The sequence below is a fragment of the Setaria italica genome, chromosome II (assembly GCF_000263155.2).
Source record: "Setaria italica strain Yugu1 chromosome II, Setaria_italica_v2.0, whole genome shotgun sequence".
NCBI classification, from domain to species: Eukaryota; Viridiplantae; Streptophyta; class Magnoliopsida; order Poales; family Poaceae; genus Setaria; species Setaria italica.
In genome coordinates, this window is record NC_028451.1 from 25,938,286 (window position 1) to 25,956,350 (window position 18,065).

The 18,065-nt window shown below is 41.2% G+C and overlaps 1 protein-coding gene across 2 annotated transcripts; it reads right to left on the minus strand.

The window, feature by feature from the left end:
• Positions 1-3,840: 3,840 nt before the first annotated feature.
• On the minus strand, positions 3,841-8,082 carry LOC101772213 (disease resistance protein RGA2). 2 transcript variants are annotated; one of them, XM_004956492.2, is made up of 3 exons: positions 7,986-8,052; positions 7,590-7,891; positions 3,841-6,898 (listed from the first exon to the last, which is right to left on the minus strand). In XM_004956492.2, the coding sequence occupies exons 2-3, from the start codon at positions 7,872-7,874 to the stop codon at positions 3,947-3,949; spliced, it is 3,237 nt and encodes a 1,078-aa protein (XP_004956549.1). In that variant the 5' UTR covers positions 7,875-7,891; positions 7,986-8,052; the 3' UTR covers positions 3,841-3,946. The 2 variants fall into 2 exon arrangements, with proteins under 2 accessions (XP_004956549.1, XP_004956548.1); XM_004956491.2 differs by having other exon boundaries at positions 7,590-8,082.
• Between the last annotated feature and the right edge of the window lie 9,983 nt (positions 8,083-18,065).

Below are 18,065 nucleotides of genomic sequence, written 5' to 3' on the forward strand. Positions count from 1 at the left end.
TTGGCAGGGGTGTAGCCTGAAACTCACATGGAGATCAGGCCAGACGTGGGGTCCCATGTGGGGGTGCATCCCTGGGTCCGGGTAGTTGTATTCCTAATCATTGACTTTGCTAATCAAGAGGTTGTTAGTACGACCTGGACAGTCGTATAATGCTGGTGATCAAGGTACTCTCCTGCAGGATGTAATTAGATCCGGATCGCCGCAATTCTCGATTATGAATGCACTTGATCACTGTTGAGCATCGTAGTGTTACTTCATGCAATATAAAATCTCCTGTTGTCAAGTAATGTATGACTTAACAGTTATGATTGCTTTTACTTCTGTTATCATCTAGAATGGTTAGGTAATGACTTAACTCAAATAAAAGATAAAACTAAGGCCTTACTCGTAGTAAGCTTTTTCGGCAAAATTTGTGTCAACCAAGCACACCCAAAGGCTGACATGCATTCCAAAGAAAAACTATTATATTGGTTAGTCGGGTAAGACTTGCTGAGTACCCCGTACTCAGGGTTTTTCCCCTTGTGGTTATCTTTCAGAAGCTCCACAGGAGACTACAGAGGAGGAGACCCCGAAGCCCTAGGGTATTGACTTGAGTCTTGCAATACCCTAGAGAAAAGTCATCTACGCATCTTCTCCTGAACTATTTATGTTTAATCTTAGGGCTTGTCTAACACTGCATCACTAAGTTTGCCTCAACTTATGTCTTGTAATAACTCGTACCTCTTAATTATGTATGTAAAAATGTAATGTTTGTTGATATTATCCCATCGCGGATATTATCCTGATGTATGGTGATGAGACACGCCGTGGATCCTTCGAGGAGTCCAAGGGACACTCGACGGACTACCGGACTTATGCTGTTTTAGGTGCGTTTCGGATAATTGCCGTTCCGACGGCGATTAGGCGCACTTAAACCAGCTTAAGTTGGGCGGTTCCGCCACAAACAGGTTCAAGGACTCGTATTATGGTTACATAGAGGACATCTGGGAACTCGACTATGGACCGTTGATCATCCCTCTGTTTCGTTGCCAATGGGTGAAGCTGATTGAAGGTGGTGTAACGAAAGATCAGTATGGAATGACAATAGTGGATCTGACCAAGACTGAACACAAAGATAAACTATTTGTCCTTACCAATGATGTGCATCAGGTTTTCTATGTGAAGGACATGCCTAGCAAATCCAAGAAAAATTCAAAAGATAAAGAAAAATTATGGGAGACAAAGCGCCACATAGTTCTTCCACGTAAAAGAAAAATTGTGGGAGTTGAGAACAAGATAGACCAGTTAAATGATTATGATCAGTTTGATGGCATGCCTTCATTCATTATCAAAGTTGACCAAAGCATCATGCTAGCTAAAGAAGAGGCTCCGTAATTACACTGTGATCATGACCAAGGAACTTAGGTCAAGAAGATGTCAAGAAGAAATTACTATCGAACTACGATCGCTCATTACTTAAGTCTTGGCAAAAGAAAAATTGAGGAGAGTCATTGTCCGGTCATACTGTCCCCCGGCTCGGGGATCAAGATCAACAAGCTATAGCAGCTTTGCCTTTAGAACAACAAATCAGACCATTAAGTTTATGGAAGACATAGGTCTCTCACTTGCTAAAGTTCTAGGGCAAGCCGAACCGCCACCTCCAGAAAAGGTTATATGTAAATGGTCCTTCTAGTTAGGCAAGCCACTAGTCAGGCCTGAATCGGTACGGAAGCTTCCAACTAAGATGTATGATTTCCATCAGGGGTACATGGATCAGTCGACCAATGGAAGGACCATGTTCGCTCTTTTTGTTAAACCAATTGATTATTTCGATGACGGTAAGCAACTGCTATTGTTGGAATTCAAGGATATTTATGAAGTGTACCATTAGGATGCCCTTGATGTCTCTTTTATCAGCGCTTGGGTTCTGTAAGCGAGTGTTTATTAGATGTTTGGGCTCAGATCATTATTGTGTGTGTGTTTTGTCCCACTAACCTTGTATTTCATTTTATGTAGGATACAAATTCAGAGGTGCCGCCGAGAATCGTACTTCAATGTCCCACGCTTATTAACCAAAAGCAGATACTGGAACAACCAATGTCTACATTGGACCATATATACAAATTCTTGGAGCAACAGAATTACAAGCATTATATACTACTGCCTTACAACTTTAAGCATTATATACTACTGCCTTACAACTTTAAGTAAGTGTGGTTACCGTCTTTTTTCGATTTCCTTTCCTAACCTAATTAATGTTAGTTCTAATATGAACATTTATGTACATTATAATTATGATTGATAGAAGTAAGGTTATTGTCTTCGATTAGTTGCGGAAACCAAAGAAAGATTACCAAGAAATTGAAGACTACATTAACTTGTAATAATGTTGACCTTTATTTCTATGCAAAAGTTTGTTTCTTAAATTTTCACTTAACACTGTATCATTCATTATTTTAATTTACAGCGCATGGAAATGATTCTGTAAGACTCACCATGGTGAATTCAAAGAAAAACTTGAATTCAGTACAAATTTTTTGGTATGTATGGAATTTGCACATTTTGTACATTCTATAACACAAATATTTCATAACTTATTTTTTTTCCACTAAAGTGTTTGAGACAGGAACAAGGAAATAATTTATGTGGATACTATGTCTGTGAGCACATGTACCATTTCGTGAAGGACAAGGTGCTATCGGATGATATGAATGTACATAAACTAAACCTATTAATAATTAATTATTATCTAGCTTCTTATATTTTAAATGTTGGTTTATCTTACACATATTTCCAAATTACAGATGATAAGGTCCTGCGTGAGGATAGGATTTTGGCAATCCAAGAAGCACTCCTAGGATTTCTGTTGGACGAGGTGATAAATCCCCAAGGAGAATTTTATTATGGTGGACGTTCAATTGCCTTACCGTAAGAGTCACCATCGGGAGGACAAATTAAGGGGATGAATTATTGTATATATAGTAATTGTATAAATACTAGTTTCATGTGTATAATATATTCTAAGAATTGTATATATAGTAGTTATAATTAATATTATACATATACTATCATGAAATATATATACAACATGCATACAATGCAGTACGAGCGTATACGTATAAAAGTGTACGCTAAGGACGTATAAGTACATGTATATATATAAGTGAAACAACAATTAGCATTAATAGGGAAAAGAATCCAGGGTAAAAAAGAAAAAGGTCTTTAGTCCCGGTTGGAATTACTAACCGGGACATGCTATTTATTATGTATTGTGTATTGTTCTCGCATGTTGCATAGTACTTCAGTCATATGCAACGTGGGAGAATAATATCAGCAACACGAGAGAACAACATATGCAACATCATAAAATTCAACAGGTTTTACCTTAAAAAATCTGTTGATGGATAAATAGACACTCCTTTTTATAAAATACCCCTATTTTACTTAATATCTAATATTTTCTCTTTTTTGTACTTCAGGTATGAAAATATAAATAAACTCACTATCTGATGTATAATTTCATAAAATCTTTTAGGATTAGCTGTTCAACTTCATCCCACGCCGTCCACCTGTACATACAAGCATCCTTTATTTTTTTATTTTTTGAAGGTGGAGGCATCCTTTATTTTGACACTGAAAATTCCGTATCCACTATCCAACTCTTTTAATTTGATGGATATCTTTAGATGGAGACAAAAGTACTCAACAAAATAGCCTATACCTCCCGCTCCATTTTGTAATTTACTAAATTCACTACATGTTTGACTGAGGATATCAGGATAGCATTATTGTGGTGTTTTCATTAGAGAAAAAGCAATAAACATGCATAGAACTAGCAGACGACTTAATGAAAAAAAAGAATTTATGAACAGTAGTAATATAAGCAGCAACATTTATAGGAACTGTTGAAGCTCTTGAGGCAGCAACATGTACTGCTGAAGAGGTCCTTGAACTTAGCCCTCACCGATTATAAGGTGCGTAGTACACAAATAAAGGCAACTAACATTGCCATGTATGCTAAGAAGAAAAAATAGACTGTGTTTGGAACGAAATCCATATATCTTGTCGGCAGCAGAAAAGGAACTAGAGAAATAGCTACTAGCACAGCCGCTGAAGGCATCGCTTTCCAAATCTTCGGTGACCAATTCTTTGACCCATGCACGGCCACTGAGCTCACATCGAGTTTTCGGTTCCCGAACGTTTCCAACTCATTGGTGATCTTTGAGTACGTGAAAAAGGGGGAGCCGTCCGACAAGTAACCGTATACCTTGCCGATGCCACTGATGGCTGGCCAATCTTTGCCACCGGGAACCAAGCTTCGAAGCAGTTCCTCTCTGCCAACGACGGCAAGTGTTTCTGGAGCGGAGCCGTGCTTTCCCAGCCAATCTGGAAGGCTTTTCAGTTCTCCATCCTCGATGCGTAGGTGCTTCACATGTCCCAGCCCACTTACATCTTGCAATCCTGAGCAATCGACGACTGTCAAGGCCTCAAGTGATGGCAGATTAGAGATGCAAGAAAGCCTCTTGCTGTATTGGACGAACAAGTTTTTGAGGTTGCTAACGCTATGGATCGCCTCGATGCTGTCAGCAGAGACGACGCGCATGCTTGTGAGCAGCGTGGAGCACCTGAGGCAAGAGGGGAGGGATCTCAGCTTTGGGCATCTCTCCACATGGAAATTCACCAGGGAAGGCAGGTCACCAGTTTCAAATCCTTCCCATGACTCGAGGCTCCCCATGTCATCCAGATGCAGCTGCTCTAGCTTCGGAAATGCTTGGGTCGGACCTGTTCCTCCCCGCTCGATGGCGCGCAGCTTCGAACAGCAAGAAACCTCTAGCGTCTTCAGCTGTGGTAGCTGTCCCAGAGCCGGGTGCCACTCACAGAATTCGCAATCAGCAATGACAAGCCGCTTGAGGTTTGGGAGATTCTGGATCCAGTTAGGAAACGATTGCCCGTTGAAGCTCACTATTTTCAGGGACTCCAGGCACTGTGGAGGTCGAAGGCTGTTGAGCACATCGTTGAGCCTTTTGTTTTCTTCCTTTGCTACTTCATGGACCTTCCTTGTGCTGCCACATAGCTCAAGCTGTGTTAGGTAAGACTTCCTTGACAACAACGGTCTTTGCAAGTTCAGATGTTCCTCATGAATTCTGTCTATTTTCACTATCTGCAGACTTTGCAGTGAATTTAGATATATCAGGTCTTCCAAAGGCCACCCGCTTGTATCTTTCTCAGTTGAAGCAGCTTTGGAGTTCACTATAAATCCATGAAGTGTTGTTAGCTGCTCCAGGCCTGCTAATCTTGGTAGCACCAGAAGTGGTGCCGTCCCTTCGAGATCAAGGGTCCGCAAGTTGTGCAGCTTACTTATTCCATCTGGAAGTGAATGAAACCTATAGCACCATTGGAGGACCAGGAACTTTAGGTTTTTTAGGTTCCCAATAGACTCCGGGAGCGCTGTGATATCTGTAGATGAAAGATTCAAGAACCTAAGGTGAAATAGAGGTTCCAATGATCCTGGAATGTGCCTAATTCTGGTATTACTAAGGTCTAGCACTCTCAAATGTTTCATCTCCTTGAACACCTGATCAAAAACACGATCGCCCAATGGGTTCCTATACAAAATTACTGTCCTGAAGCGTGATATTGTTACCATTTCTTGAGTGGAAGTGAAATTCAATCTGCAGTTTCCAGTCCACAAGTCCTTCGTAAGGGATTGCAGAATGGTCCTGACACAATCATGCATTCTGCATCTTGGCATGTCAGGTGATTCAATCTCTGGTTCCAGAAGGTTCCTCAGAACCAATTCCTCGTAATACTCGGCAGCGGTATCTTCTGGGCTGCAGTCCTCTTGTTCCTCAATGAAGCCCTCTGATATCCACAGCCGGGTGACATTAAGCTTGCTAATCGTGGAGTCTTCCGGCAGGTGCAAGCAGTACTGGAGGCACTGCTTCAAGTGAGATGGCAAGTCATTGTAGGCCATGCGGATAGGCCCTGCTATGTCCTTCGTGCCATCCGGGATGTCAGCAGAAGACCATCCGTCACATTTAGTACTCACCTCCTTCAATTCCTCATACGGTCGGTCCTTCATTCGTAGGACACCACCTATAACCTTGATAGCCAATGGCACCTTGCCATACTTTTGAACAAGTGTTATCCCAATTACCTTCATGGATGTGTCGAGCTTTTTTTCATCGAGGCAAGCACTTCTGCTAAGCAAAGTCAAACGGTCAGAGATAGACAATTCCTTTACTTTATGGGTGTGAACAGAGTTCACATGTTCAGCAACACTTTCGTCCCCAGTGGTCATCAGAATTCGGCTTCCGTGTTGGACAGGAAAGCAAGTCTCTAGGTAACTTCCATGAATTTGGCGACTCCATACATCATCTATGACCAGCAGAATTCTCTTTCCTTCGAGTATAGAGGCCAACATTTCCTCAATTTTCTCCCTACTACTTCCGCCTTCCCCAGCCTTGATGCCAGCAGCACTTGCAATGGCAGATAACAACCCCATATCATTGAAATCTTTCGAGCTGCGTACCCATAGAACCAAACTAAAAGCACTTCTAGTGCGGGGGTCATCAAATACTTTCCGTGCCAATGTTGTCTTGCCAGCTCCCCTGCAACCAATTATCATGACAAGGTGGCTACTGCTTTGATTAGTGCTTTGTTTGTCGGTTAGTATGCTTATCAGATTCGTCACTTGTAGTTGAACTACATCACCTATGATATCATGATATGGTGTCAGGTCACCAAGAAATTCTGAGTTCAAGCTCTGTCTTGTCGAATTGATTGGTTGAAGATCTAGTTCATGCCACTTCTGTAAAATGTCATTCATTTCCTTAAACAGCACCTCAACAGTAGTTTTTAATCTCCTGGTTTCAACCTCATGGACAGCACTTGATGATGACCGAAACCAATGGCGGATCTGTTGACACGAGATTGATTAATATTCTTAGTGATTGGCATAAAGAAAACAAAAGTAAGTTATTCTTCTAATTTGAACAAAACAGACAAATGTGATTAGATTGTTTGAAGATGGGTGGTCAATGCGTGTTCATGAATAAACAGAGGATGGTCGAGTGTGGGGAAACATCAATATCCCATTTCCAGTGACTCTTGATGTTATATATGGATATATTGGACACCAGTGAGCATGCACTATATATAAGGATCTGTTTGGATCCACCCATCTAAACTTTGTCTCTTTTTTAGCTAGCTAAAGGTCAGCTAACTAAATTTTAGCTAAAAAGTCTTTTGCTTTAAATGGATGATCTTAACAATCAGGTTTTCTTTGAATAGACATGTATCCAATTCTATTAATCTAAAAGATAACTGCATTTAAAATGGTTGCCATGAAATTTGTAATTTGTATATCCCTTGGCGAAAACTACTATGCACATAAACATGTATGCTTAATACATGTTTAGGACAGCATATCTAAATGCGTCAAAAAGTTTCATCCTACGGTAGCTTGTTGGGTTATGTACGTGATATATGATAGTATACTCATTTCCCTTTTATTTGAGCAACACATTTAAATTTACTCCTCATCAAGTCTGATTTGTGTGTATTAAACTCAATTCTATAGTAAAGAACCGCACGGAAGGAGAACTTACTGATCTTCTAGCCTCCTCCGCAGGCTGCTGCTGATGCTGCCTCGCCACGCTGCTGTTGTAGTCGTCGAGCGCGTCGTCCAGCTTGTACATGGCGACCCAGCGCTCCTGGAGCCATTTCCTGATGCCCGCGCTGCGGTCGGCGTTGGCGTTGACCAGCAGGGCCGCCTCCGCGCCGGCAGCAAGCCTGGCCGTCTCGGCGGCCGTGTCTACCAGCTGCCTCAGCATGCCGGCTACGGCGGACGCCGGCGAGCCAAGGCTTCCCTCCAGCACAACTCTCCCGGCCATCGCCTTGGCGGATCTCCCTGCACTTGTTCGTCAAGATCGATTAGGCTGGGGATTACGGGATATGGAAGATTTTCCAGATCCGCCCGGCGGTTGCCTCCGATCCGTCTCTACCTGTAACTAAATTATTATCGCCCAATCATCTGCAGTTTAGTTTCCGGTTTCCGCGACTGCGCCAATGTTGACCTGTATTCATTTCAATGGACCCATCCTCTGTTTATTCATCCAATGAAGCTTCTTGTTTTTCTCCGTTCGGGAGCATCCAATGGACCAGATGTAAGCATCTGTAGCTTTAAAAATTGTCCACAACTATAAATATTCCTGGCATATAAATTATAATATATCTTTCGTCCCATTCATCGTGATTTTGACTTTTGGTTAGCTGAGACGTCATCGCATAACTGAGCCTAATAGGCGTAACGAAGATGAAATTCTTCTTTCATATGATAAAACTATCATCCTATTTCTTTATAACTATCCTACCAAGTTAGCAAATTTGATAACATGACATATAAGTTAATGTTTTGGTGGGATGCTACGATCTTGTGATTTTACCCTAGGGATGTAGCATTTTTCATTTTTTTTTTCTTTTTGTCATGTTTGGATCCATACCCAACGGTTTACTGTAGGAAAATGGCCCATAGCAATAAGCATAAGGAATGTGAGAAAATCTCGTTGCAAGAAAGCCTGCCCAACCAAACTCCCACCACTAGCCCAACTTGTTCTCACCCGCAACGCAACGAATGGCCTCCCTCCTTGGTGGTAAGGTACCCCTCTACTCTTGTTCGTAATCAACACACTCCTCTCACACACTAAGCATGTATTTGGTTCCGAGATGATATGGGATGGAATCATCTCATCGCTATTTGACCGTCCCACTTTGTGTTTGGTTGAGAGGGATGGATCATCCCGGTTCTTTTTTTGCCTGAGGGATCAAAAGGGATGGTATGGATGCCATTTCACACCGTTAGTCACAGTAATGTGTGGGACCCACGTATCATTTGTGGGCCCCACATGTTATCCTCTTTTGATCTTTTTTTCCACCGTGGCCTTTATCTCTTCGTCCTCGAGACGGAGAGCAATCCATCGACCCGCGGTTCCCACTCCCGAGCTCAGCCACTCCCCCCACATCCCAAAGCCGCATGTCGCTGCTGGTGAGCACGGCCCCCGCAGGTAGCCATCTGAGCTCGTCGTCGCTCGGGGTTGCCCCACCCGGGGGGGCTGTTTACGGCTGTTAGCATATCAATTTGTGAATCGCGAGCCCACGGATTAGTTGTAGCTCTTCCCTCAGAGAACTCCCCTAAGATTTATCAATCCATGGAACTTATAGCACAAGATCTATTTCAACTACCATTGTTAGTATGAACTTGGTGTTGATGAGTGATTCAGATCCAATCTACTAAGCATGTATAGACAGATTACAGATAGAGTAGAGGTAACCAATCTAGAGCAACCTAGACTATGCATATGTTGTAATTCTGAGCATGGATAGCAAAGCAACACAGATATGATCTTAGTAAAAAGTATCTTTAAAACTACACTTCCGGTCCAGTCCCAAAAACCCCCACCTTACACAAGAAAGATCCTATCACGATCACCTCTATCAGCGCAGGTAGCTTAAGGGCACGCTCACAAAAACATGTTATATTCATCAGTAGATCAGGCATGCAAATCTAGTTACCACGACCACAAGAACACCGTAAGCAATCTATCATCGATCATAGATTGAAAAGGAAGCAAACCCGAAAGAGCATAAAACTATAAAAGGAGATACTTAGGCTGCTAAGAACAAGAACACATCTATTATTTCACCATGAATGATTGTACATCACAAGATCACCACTAGGATCCTACCTTGATCTTGATGATCCTAGCTCCAGAACTCCGTCGTGGATCTTCCTAGCAGGGTGATCATGCTAGCCAGGGCTTAGCTATGCTAATCCTTACACAACTACATGGCACTCAGCTCTCTGAAGAGGTGTCCCTCAAGCTCCTTCTGCTTCTTTGCTACTTCACGTCGAGTGCTTCGTCTTGGATATGGGGCTCGGTGGATTTTCGGGGTATTCATAGTATGGAGAGCGCGTGGCAAAAATTGAAAGGGGGCGAAACCCCCAGGCCATCGGCCTGGGCCTTCCTTTTACCCTCTTGCATCCTGCTTCGTCCCCAAGTCTTCTTAGATGTTTTGGAGTCTTGTATTCACTTGCATGTGGACTTGTCACGTCGATAGCTTCGAGATAAGATTGAACCTTCATAATTTTCCAAATCTCCGCTTGATCCTCTTTGATTCTGAATTGATCCTTGCCATATCTTCCCAAACTTAGCCCTTAAATCATCTTGGAGGATTGCTTGCCAAAAACAAGCTTGAGAGAGGGCCAGGAGACCATGGGCCGATTGGCCTAGGCCCTTCGAGGACCCGTTGGACTTCGACTTTGTCTGATTCATTGCTTGTTTCAGGCTTTATCCAAAATTAGTCCTTTAGGTCCAATTTCCTGCGAAAATAGAATATCCTCCAAAATATGTTGCACATTTCAAAATAATTAATTTATTAGTTGTGATCAATAGTTTAGGTATTAAATTTATATCATTAATGAAGATAAGTAGGGGTAAAAGTTTGTCAATAACGAGCGTCAACAATCCCTCATGCTAAAACCTTGCTCGTCCTCGAGTAAGTCTTCAATAGAAAACAGCGTTGCCTTTCGGTGTTCAATCTTGCACTTAATCACACACAAGAAAACATAATGCTCTCATAGAATTTTTAAATTAATATTCAAGTTGTAACCACCCTTTTCTAATATGGAGGGTAGATATCATTTAAGCACATCCCATAGAAAATTAATTCCCTTGCTCTCAAATTTAAATAATTCTCAAAAGATTTTCAATAAAACTAATTCAAAAAGAAACTGAATCGAGATCAATTATTTAAACTTCATTACAATTGCTCATTGTTCTCTCAGCTCATCAAGTCTCTCAAACCTATGCTAGAACTTCTCCAACCTGTCATCAGTCGTATAATATGTGTAAGGCTTTATCTAAATCTTTGAGAAGGTTAGTCCTAGCAAAAATATTATAATCAGGATATTATAAAAAAAGAGAATTTTGATGGATCTTACTGAGACTTGTCAAAAAGGTCATAAAAAATAATTGCTTATGGAGAGGGAGAGAATGAACACACACACATTTAGATAGTGGACAGGTGCAAGGGCAAAAAATGATCGTGAAACACAAATGAAGTTCTCGTAATCAGATTGCACATGGTTGGAAAATAAGTATGGTATTGGGGACTTTTACAAAGCTTAAAGAACTGAGGAGTACTTTATTTCTCTTTTCTTCTTCTCTTTTTCTTCTTCTCATTTTTTCTTTTACCTTTTTCTTTCTTTTTTTCTTTCTTTCTTTTTCCATAATTTTTTTTCTTTTTGCTCCTCAGGACTCTTTGCAATATAATACTTACTCAGCAGTACTCAGAGATAATGTGATGACTCTCCCCCATGCTTAGACGATGCTCGTCCTCGAGCATGAAAATGAAGAAAGATAAACTACTTATGTAAGTACCAAAATCTTTGATCTTCTGAAAAAAAAATTATTCCTCTGGAGCAACTTCCATGCCAAAATTCAAGGGCAACAGAGAGGAAAATACCCCAAGCCAATCGGCATGGCCCTTTCTAGCCTCCGTTTCTTTCACCTTTTATTCCACGTACTAGTGGACGCCTCTAGGTCTTGATTTTCTTGAAAAGACACGATTAATCTTCCAAATCTTCATCGAAATATTTTCCATACTTCTATGGGGTTGTGGTCAAGGAGGTAGTCACAAAACTAATATATTTGGGTTTGGGTTTGGATGCCTAGTGAGGTTTGTGAGATTTTCAATGTAGAAATTCACAACGCATAGACAGAAAGGCTAGCAATAAAAGGTTACACAAAGGAATGACCAACTTCTAAGTCTCATACCATAGAAACAAATCCTGAATCAATTCACCTAAAAATAAATCTTACAATCTATGGTTCATCATGATATAAAAAATTGGCTTTGGATGGGTAGAGCAATTGCAAGAAGTTTTATTGACAAGGTTAGTGCAATGATATTCGAAAATAAAAGAGCCTTTGATGCATTTAAAAGAGATAGCAATAAATAAATATATGGGTCCAAATTATCATAACCTCCACAATAAGTTAAGCTGGTATTTAAGTCAATTTCATATCATGTTAGAGAGAGCATTAGTTTAATGGTGCAATAACCAAGTACAAAAATTATACAGAGCGGCAACGATCATCATTTTTCAACATGACAGGAACTTAAACCATCACAATTTATCACATATCATTAAGTTCAGGTGATGCATTTTTTTATTTAAGCATGTCCTGGTGAAATAAAACTCACAAACTAAAAATAAAGAGAAAATAAAACAGAAAATACTACGCACATCCAATACACATGCTGAAATAAATAAAAGAAAAGAAAAACTCAAACCACACGTGTACTTATTTATTTGGTCCCTTGGTCTTCAGTCCAGATCATCCTGCGCTGGCTCATAGTGTGGCTCACGTTGCTGCTGATGCTCGTAGAACCCCTGCTTGTAGTGCTCCTGTGCTCCACCTTGATACTGATTTGGAGGCACAATTCCCATCATGCTGAACTGATAGGCGATGCTTATGTTTCCATCTTCGTTCCTATCAGTCACGTGCCTCATAGTATCTGCATCTTGTAAAATTCTTTGTATGTACGCGCCTATGGTGCACGCACCTCTCTGTGGCTGTGGCAGGTGGCTAAACTGAGAAGACAAAGTAACATGCGGTGGACGTCCTTGGAGGGGAGGTGACAGAAAGCCATGATAAGCATATGGTGGTGGTGGTGGATACGCCGGTTGTTGATATTCTTGCTGTGAATATGGGCCTTGCGCCTATGCCTCTGCTAGCGCCTCTGGCCACTGCTGTTGCTACCATCCTTCTGGGACTCTCTCGTAGCTTGGTGCACTCTGGAACTCAGTCTGCTAGTAGATTGAGCTGGGTAGAGGTAATGATACTTCTGGAACTGCTTGGGAGGATGAGCCTTCTTCAATTCTTTGTCCTCTTTTGCCTTTCTTTGCAGGAATTAATATTCCCTCTTCTCTCCAGTTGGTTTTGCCCACATGATATATTCCTAGTTTTCTATCGGACAATTTAACATTTGTAACTCCAACTGTATAACCCTTTTCTTCATCGCCGCCAATTAGATGTGCATTTTTCATTCTCCTGACATCAATGCCTACTCCCTTCACGAACCACTCAGGAATCCTTTCAATATCCGGCTTCAAACATGATGCTATCATCGTGAGGTAGCATTCTGACCCAATGGCTCCAGTTCTGGATATAGCTTCAGCAAGACATCTGTTGATTTATCATATGAAAGTTACTTGCTTCCCCACTACTGCACAATAAAACGAGTTAATCTCGGAATCAGTAATCTTGATCTTCTTCGTCCTCCCCGAGATATGATGGCTCATCCAGAAATGAAATATTTGCAGGATGGGGTTGCAAATATTTTTCCATTGCCTATTATCTTCCTTGAAAATATTCTTCCAAAACTCCTTCAAGTCTTCTTCTTCTACAGCTCCGAACTCTAGGCATGTGGACTGAAACCCAGCAAGTTCATAATGCCTTCGAAAGTAATAATTTTCTCTTCATCCCTTATTCTAAAGGAGAGGCATGGAACTTGCGCATCCCCTTGTTCATTCCACCTCATGACCTTTTTCATGGTCATGAACATCTCAACTTCCACATCCAATTGCACGGTGACGGGGCCGTTGAGAGCAAATAGCATCCAACTAGTGTTGCTCAGAAGCTTGTACATATCATTGTGAAACCCAATCTTCTAAAGAAAATCATCGTCAAAGTCGTGGTTGGTGACAATTCTTCCTTCAATATTTTTCAGCCTCTCCTCTTCATCCTTTCTTTTTATTGTGAAGCAGTATGCTGACTTCTTCTTGGTGAAGCCATGTTGAGAGCAAGTTGCTCTCCTTGAAGTTTGTGGTGTGGCTTCGGGTATTCCACGTGGTTCATCAAACCGCATGGAAGAGCCTCTAGTTTCCCGCATTCTGTCGAGAAGCATTCGGTCACTTCGGGGTGGTGCCATGTCAACGTCATTGCCCCGCGGCGACTCAGAGACTAAGTGACGCCGTGAAGCGCTTGACGTAGATGAAACCTCAGTTGATGATCATGACTTGCTTGACCTCCGAAAAAGCCTTCCAATGTTCTTCATTGGTGTACACTTTAAGAAAAACACTCCGCTAGGGTTTCTTGCCGATGAAAAATATGCACAAGAGCAAAGACTAACAAGAGGTGCTTGCTAAAAGTTTTGGTGGATGGAATTTTTGGTCGAGCATTGGTTCTTGAATTTTTCAGAGCTTATGTGCAGTGTTTGGAGTTTTGGATGAAAAATTTGATGAACAAATGAGAGACTGGCTTACCTACCAGGGGGGTGAGCGAGCTTAAAAAGAGCTCAGGACGACCGGCCTCCAATTGGCCTGGCATCTTTTCACCTCCCCTCCTTGTCTCCTTTCTTCCCATGCTTGCTTGACAATTATTGTACTGAATTTTCAGCTCCTTCCGTTGAATGCACCGTCCAAGCAATCTCCTCCACTCCTTTGAATTGAAAATGTTGCCACCTTGCTTATCATTTGGTACCTATGTGTCATAGGTGTGTCCTTTCTTCAATTATGCCCATCATCTTATCTTGTGACCTACCCCAATAGGTATGGCTGCCAACTCCTTTGTATTATTTTGCATGTGTTGGTAGGTAGGAGTGTCCCCATAATGAATCCTGTGATCTCAAATCAAACCATTAGTGTTAGTAAAGCTCATAAAATCATCCAAATCATGTTTAGATGCTTATCCTCCTCTAATTTTGAAAATTAAAAATTAACTCAGAGCTAGCAATGAGTTCAAATATATTTTAGAGGAGTTTTGAAGCATCAAAAACAAATGTAAGTTGAAAGGATTTCTGACTACATTAATTTTGGTTGCACTAGTACCGTGGGGTAGTAAGTTTAGGTTCTAATTTTGGCTAAAAGCGAGAGAGAGATTTTGAATGAAATAAATCAAAGGTGGCCGAGAAAAATTCTAATTCTAGAAAAACCGATCAATTTTTCAAGTTTAAGCAAACCAAATTCCTAGGTTTACGCGAGTCCTAGCATGCATCCAAATTTACAAAGTAAGAATAATGTGGGCTCTACTCGTGTATTTATCATGAGAAATAAACTAGGGTAATCATCATGGTCAAGATGAAAACTCTGATAAGATCTGGATATTTGGTTCTAGTTTTTCAAGAAAAATCAAATAAAACTTGGGATGACTCATGTCATTGATTTATGAAAAAGAGAGGAATAGAAAATGACCGAACAAATAAAAATCTAAAAATTATCTTGACCGAAGGGTCCACTTATTAAATGTTTACCAAGTATGACATAGCAAAATCTGCGACTTACTTACATGAAAAGTCAAATGACTTCAGGATTGTCCTCCTAGTAGCTTATTCTTGACTCGATGATCGGGTTGCCTCCTGCAAAGCGCTTTGTTTATAGTCTATAGCTTGACTCTTCGATTCTTCACTTCGGACCAGCGCTCCGTGTAGGCGCTGCAGTCTTTGGCGCCCACTTCTGCACCATCTTGTGCTTCGGTGCAGGCATAGGTTTGGCTATTTTTTTGGTCTTCAAAGGCTGGCGTTCCTCCTTCTTCTAGATGATAGCAACAACTTGTGCTGGTTTCTTTTCTTATGCCTTCTTGTTCTTCTCCTCCTGCTTGACACGGCGATGTGGTGATATATACTTGCTAGAAATCATATTGCATACCTCAAAGCGTGGATGAAACTTGAATACACTTAGCGTGCCATTAATATTGAACTTCATCTTGCCCTTCCCAACATCTATGTTTGCTCTTACGGTCTTCAGGAATGGCCTTCCTAGTATAAGTGGGGATTCAGCTCCTTCTCCCATCTCGAGTATCATGAAGTCAACAAGGACAAAGTGATTCCCGATCTTCACAGGTACATCTTCAGCAATGCCTTCAGGATAGCGAACGTTGTTATCTACCAACTCCAGGCACATAGCAGTTGGTTCCGACTCCGGCACACATAGCTTCCTAAACACAACTTTAGGTATGATGCTCACACTCACGCCAAGATCACATAATTCCCTTTCGAACATCAATGTTCCAATTGAACATGGGATGGTTGGACATCGCAGGTCTCTTTTCTTCTCAGGAGCATGATTAGCGATCGCAACACTACACTCTTATGTCATCTTGATGTGGTCTGTAGTGAACTGCGGGATCTCTCGCTTGTTCGTCAGTATATCCTTGAAGTAGCGAGCGTAGGTTGGAACTTGTAGAGCGTCCAGCGGTGGCATATTTATGTTCAACCCGTGCACAACTTCAACAAATTTTTCAAATTGTTCGTTAGTTTCACCTAGATGATGGCGTGGTTTTGCTGGCAGAATCTTGGTGTCATCTTGATCAACCATCTCAAACTCTAGCTCTTCTGTTTTGATCTTCAGAGCTAGGTTAGGTGTCTTATCCTTTGAAGTCATCTTTGCCTCAGCTGCTAGTTTAGGTTTCCTAGCTCCCGCCAGCCATTCTGGATCTTCTGTTTCGTTGCCTGAGAGAGTTTGAATAGCTTTAGCTGTCTTTGGATTCCTCGGTTGTCCCGGCAACTTCCCTTCAGTGCTTGCAAAATGCTCAGCTAACTGTGTAACTTGAGTCTCTAGCATCTTCATCATATTCATCACTTAGTGATTCAAACTTCCGACCTTTGTCACCTTGCTATCAATATTTTCCAAAACCTTGTCCACAGCCTTGAACTTAGTGACAGTGTCTTTGTTAATCTTGTCTTGCTCCTCCATGAACTCCTTCAGCTGAATACGTGGAGGTACTATGTTCTGGATGGATGATCTTGCATTGAATTGAGGTCTATTCTGTCCACACCGATTGTTGGATGGTGGAAAGCACTCTCCCTTCTTCATGTATGAAAGAGCATCTAGTCCCCAGTGGGTTCTGGTGTGTTGAATGATAACTAGATTAAAGGTCTAATGAACTTGTTAAGCATATGAGTAGGTACAAAGTTATTGGTGAATAACCTTTATGACAAAGAAATGTATTGATAAGCTCATATGGCGAAAAGAACAAGTGTGACATATGACATAGTGCATCTAAGCATGGAAAACAAGCAATGGTGGAGAAAATGATTAGAGGCCAGTTTGATAGACTCATATTTTCAAGATTGCTTGTGTTGAAGATAAATATCACAAGTAGGAATATTATGTGTGATCCCATGATGTTTATATATATGATATATGACAAGCAAATGAAGGTGAAGATAGAGGCATGATGGCATTGGGTTATTCTTCGGTCTCTAAATAAAATGAGAAGCTTGTTAGCAACAATGGGGATATTAAAGTCAAAAAAAGATAGGATCTCAAGTGGGTTTCATTCTTGATGTCAAAACAAATCGAAGTCTGGTCAAGTGGTGACTTGGGTCATGAACTTTGCTAGGGTGAAGTGGCTAGTGCTTGGAGGATTTTGAGGTATCAAATCAAGCCTTACCGAGTATAGCAATGGGATGCATCAAATGTTTATTGAGTCATGTAAAATGGTGACTTGTGATCTAAAGTTGGATTTCATTCACATGTGTTGAATATTGATCCAAGTCACTAGCTCAAGGTTGAAGTGCTCAAACCAATGAGACAAAGTTGGATGTAGCTCTCAAGTGGATACATTGATCAAGTATGGCATGGCTCATGATGATGAAGCTCAAGTGGATGTATGTTGTATTTATGTTTGATCTTAAGTATAGGTATGACGTACTATTAAGAGGGATGCATCACATGGTCATTTGACAAAGTCTCAATGCTCAAGTTTCCTATGTGAGTTGATGAGAGACACAAAAGTCACACGTACACACTCTATCGAGTTAGGCAGTGGAAAAATCAGAAGTTCCGGTTTTGAAAATAGAAAGTTCAGATTTAGGGTGCCACATGTTACTAACTGGTTTGAAAAACCGGAGGTTCCGGTTCTGGGAAACCGGTAGTTTCATTTTTGGTCTTACACCCTAATGGCTAGTTTTTGAGGAGTGGGGTATTTATACCCCAATCCCTCCTTAGTGGCTGGCTGCTGTTTTAGAGGTTGCTGGTGTGCTTCGTGCCTTTTCTAAGTTGAACTAAAGCCAAGATA

Coding starts and splice junctions, on each gene's coding strand:
- LOC101772213 (XM_004956491.2), bottom strand. CDS start 7,874: ATGGCCGGGAGAGTTGTGCTGGAGGGAAGCCTTGGCTCGCCGGCGTCC. Junction 6,899..7,589: donor CGGAGGAGGCTAGAAGATCA/GTAAGTTCTCCT, acceptor TCGTGTCAACAG/ATCCGCCATTGGTTTCGGTC.